The sequence below is a fragment of the Toxorhynchites rutilus genome, chromosome 2 (genome assembly GCF_029784135.1).
Source record: "Toxorhynchites rutilus septentrionalis strain SRP chromosome 2, ASM2978413v1, whole genome shotgun sequence".
Lineage (NCBI taxonomy): Eukaryota > Metazoa > Arthropoda > Insecta > Diptera > Culicidae > Toxorhynchites > Toxorhynchites rutilus.
This window is the reverse complement of record NC_073745.1, coordinates 209,192,751-209,195,921: the sequence shown is the minus strand read 5'-3', so window position 1 is coordinate 209,195,921 and position 3,171 is coordinate 209,192,751. Positions and strand designations below refer to the sequence as shown.

At 38.3% G+C, this 3,171-nt stretch overlaps 1 protein-coding gene across 1 annotated transcript; it reads left to right on the top strand.

The window, feature by feature from the left end:
• Positions 1–750: 750 nt before the first annotated feature.
• Positions 751–1,131, top strand: LOC129766634 (uncharacterized). The gene has a single exon (XM_055767209.1). It carries the CDS (start codon positions 751–753, stop codon positions 1,129–1,131), a length of 381 nt encoding a protein of 126 aa, XP_055623184.1.
• Positions 1,132–3,171: the final 2,040 nt, after the last annotated feature.

Genomic DNA, 3,171 nt, shown 5'->3' with positions numbered 1-3,171 from the left:
CGAGGCAGCAAACCGTTAACTACCTTAAAAATGAACACCATAATTAAATACCCGATTGTTCTGATCAATTTTCTTCTGAAAATATTCACAACGAGTTTTCTTTATCGTTTGTCAATATTTATTGCGCGCAATCTTGTACATGTTCCAATGATGATTCCTATTTGTTCTACAAAACCTTTTGTACCATTTGTCCCTTTTTCGTTTTAGACGTAAAAGATCCAAATTGTACCAGCTGTATGAGTTTTTTATAGATACATACTTTTGATCAACTAGTTGATTTGTACACATTTTCAGAACATTAGTCAAAACAGCTGTAGATTCATCTACACTGGTGGACATAAGTATTCGTCATGAATTAATTTTTCGCATTTGTATTACATACGCAAATAGTTTGTGATATAAAATCAACTGTGCAGTGCAGTAGATGCTGTGAAGTGTACTCTATCTAGGCAGCAGAAGTTTTCAATGATTTACCCTGTTTTCATAAATTACGGGAAACAAAAAAGCCGAGTTCCACATTTTTAATTGGACAGAAGTATTCGTCACGTTAAAAAATGTGTTAATTTATCGATCCCAATAGATCTGAGAACACTGTAAATAAATGAAACTGACACATTTAATTCACTTTTGTTTATTTGTAATAAAAATTGGCTGCGTTCGTATAATTTTTATTCCATAATAATAAAATGGGCAGGAAAGGCAAGGAAACTACAGCGGAGGAAAGGGAAATTGTTTTGAATTTTGTTCAAAATGAATAAAACAGTTGCCGAAATAGCTAGGAGTGTTGGTAGGCCAAGAACAACGGTACAGGATATTATCAATCGTTATAAGAACAGCGAAAACTTCGACAACAAACCTAGGACGGGACGTCCTTGCAAGTTAACGGGAAGAGCAAAGCGAAAAATAATACAAATTATTGAGAAAAAACCGAAAACATCTTCGACAAAAGTGTGTGGAGAGCTGCTGGAGTTCAGTGGGAAAGATGTTCATTCCAGAACGGTGCGGAGAGTGTTGAATAATGCCCAATATAGTGCCCGTATTCGTCGTAAGAAGCCTCTTATTAGCAAGGTTAATCAGGCTGAAAGGTTGAACTTTGCGAAAGATTACCAAAATCACCCGATTGGTCTCTGAAACAATGTGTTGTTTTCCGATGAGAGCAAATTCAATGTTTACAAATCAGATGGAAAGGTATTGGTATGCCGAAAACCGGGTACTGAGCTGCAGAAGAAAAATATTCAAGCTGCCGTTAAACATGGAGGTGCATCAGTCATTGTCTTGGGCTGTATGGCAGCATCCGATGTCGGGGAATTGGTATTCGTAGATGGTATCATGAAAAAGGAGCAATATTTAAATATCTTGAAAGAAAATATGAAGGAAAGTGCTGAAAAGTTGGGTATAGGGAGCAATTTCTACTTCCAACAAGACAACGTCCCTAAACATACTGCGGAAGCGGTACGTCTCTGGCTGCTATATAATACTCCCCATCAGCTCAAAACGCCACCCCAATCACCGGATATGAATCCCATTGAGCATTTGTGGGATGTTCTAGATCGACGTGTTCGTGAACATCATGTAACATCACAAAAGCATCTGAATAAAACCTCGAAAAAAAAGCGTGTGAGAAAAAGTGGCAAAAAAGTCTTCGTGAAGAATGTGATAAGATCGAGCCTAAAGTATGCGAGAAGCTGGTACACTCAATGACAAATCGATTGAAAGAGGTCATTGCACAGAAAGGATTGAACAAAAGATATCGATTGTTTGGATAATTTGTTCAGAAATGTTTTTTTTTGAAGAAATGTTCTTAGTGCCGAATACTTTCGTCCAGCTGAATTTGAAGATAAAGTTGAGATTTTTGTGAAATAAGCTAATTCTTTCCATTTTTTTGATTTCCCAATAAAGTAAACTTATAATAACACTATATTGTTTCACTTGAACAACCTTCGGAAGTGGATTGGAATAATACCGCTCAGTAGAATAACATTCGTGGAAGATTCATGCATATGCCGAATATTTATGTCCATCAGTGTATGTTACCCGAATGGAACGGAAAATCCAGGCTTCTCACGACAAGGTTCGAAACAGCCTGTTTCGAATACTTCCTCCAGAACTTCAATTTTATTAAATCTTCATTGTTATTCAAATTGTCTAAAACGTTAATAATTATAGTCTCATGATCATTCGCTATCCAACTCTTGACGAGTAAAGTTCAATTTCGTTATTGTGCGTTGCCACTTTTACTATTGTGCGATTGGTATAGTGTACGAGTGAAGGTCATTGCTGTCCGCTTTCGAATTGACCTTTTGTGAAGTGGAACAAAGGAAGCAGCGCTCTTGCAGCTTGCAGCCCCTGGCGGCTGTTGAACATTGGCATAACGGGATCGCCATCGTGTGGCTGTCGTTAACGGGAATTATCATCACGTGACCGTGTGAGCTATTCTTGCGCTATTGTGTTGATCCATAGCGCGTAGCCTCTGTCTCTCCCTGGTTAGGGCAGTAGAGCGCAGTATCGTAACAACTTTTATATTAAGGTACACATATTTAATATTAATATTATTGTTCAACTCATATGTTCATTGCTTAATATTATCATCATAATTTTTTGTTTGTTTGTTTTGTTATTTTTTTTTTTTTTTGAGATTATTGTTAAAATCAATAATAGATTAGAAATAAGACAAAAAAATTTGTAAAATGGAGAATAGTGGAGGATCTCCAGAGATGGAGATCTCCGATAATGAATCCCATTCAAGATCTGGGAAAAAACATAAACGAGTCCCTCAAAAAGAAGATAATTCTTCTGGGGACGAATCTGCTCATCCTTCCAAGCCCCCCTCTAAGAAAATAGCAAGCCTCCCTTCTGAACCCACTGTTACTTCCACTCCCCCTCTCCCATCATCGATTTTGCTTCCCCCTTCTGATGTTTCCGATCCAACCCAATCCTCGTCCTCGTCCTCGTCCTCGTCTTCTCCCTCTGTTGTCTCCGCTCCACGTGTCAGAGTTTATCCAGAAGATGCACCTGGAACTGGCCCTTGGGTTGTTTTCCTCCGGCCAAAACCAAAAGGAAAAAGCCTTAACGTGATTCAGATCATGAAAGATCTGGCCAGATACACTTCTGTATCTGAAATTCGCAGGGTTAGACCGAACAAATTGCGGGTTGTCGTGAATGAACGGAAAC

Coding starts and splice junctions, on each gene's coding strand:
- LOC129766634 (XM_055767209.1), top strand. CDS start 751: ATGAATAAAACAGTTGCCGAAATAGCTAGGAGTGTTGGTAGGCCAAGA.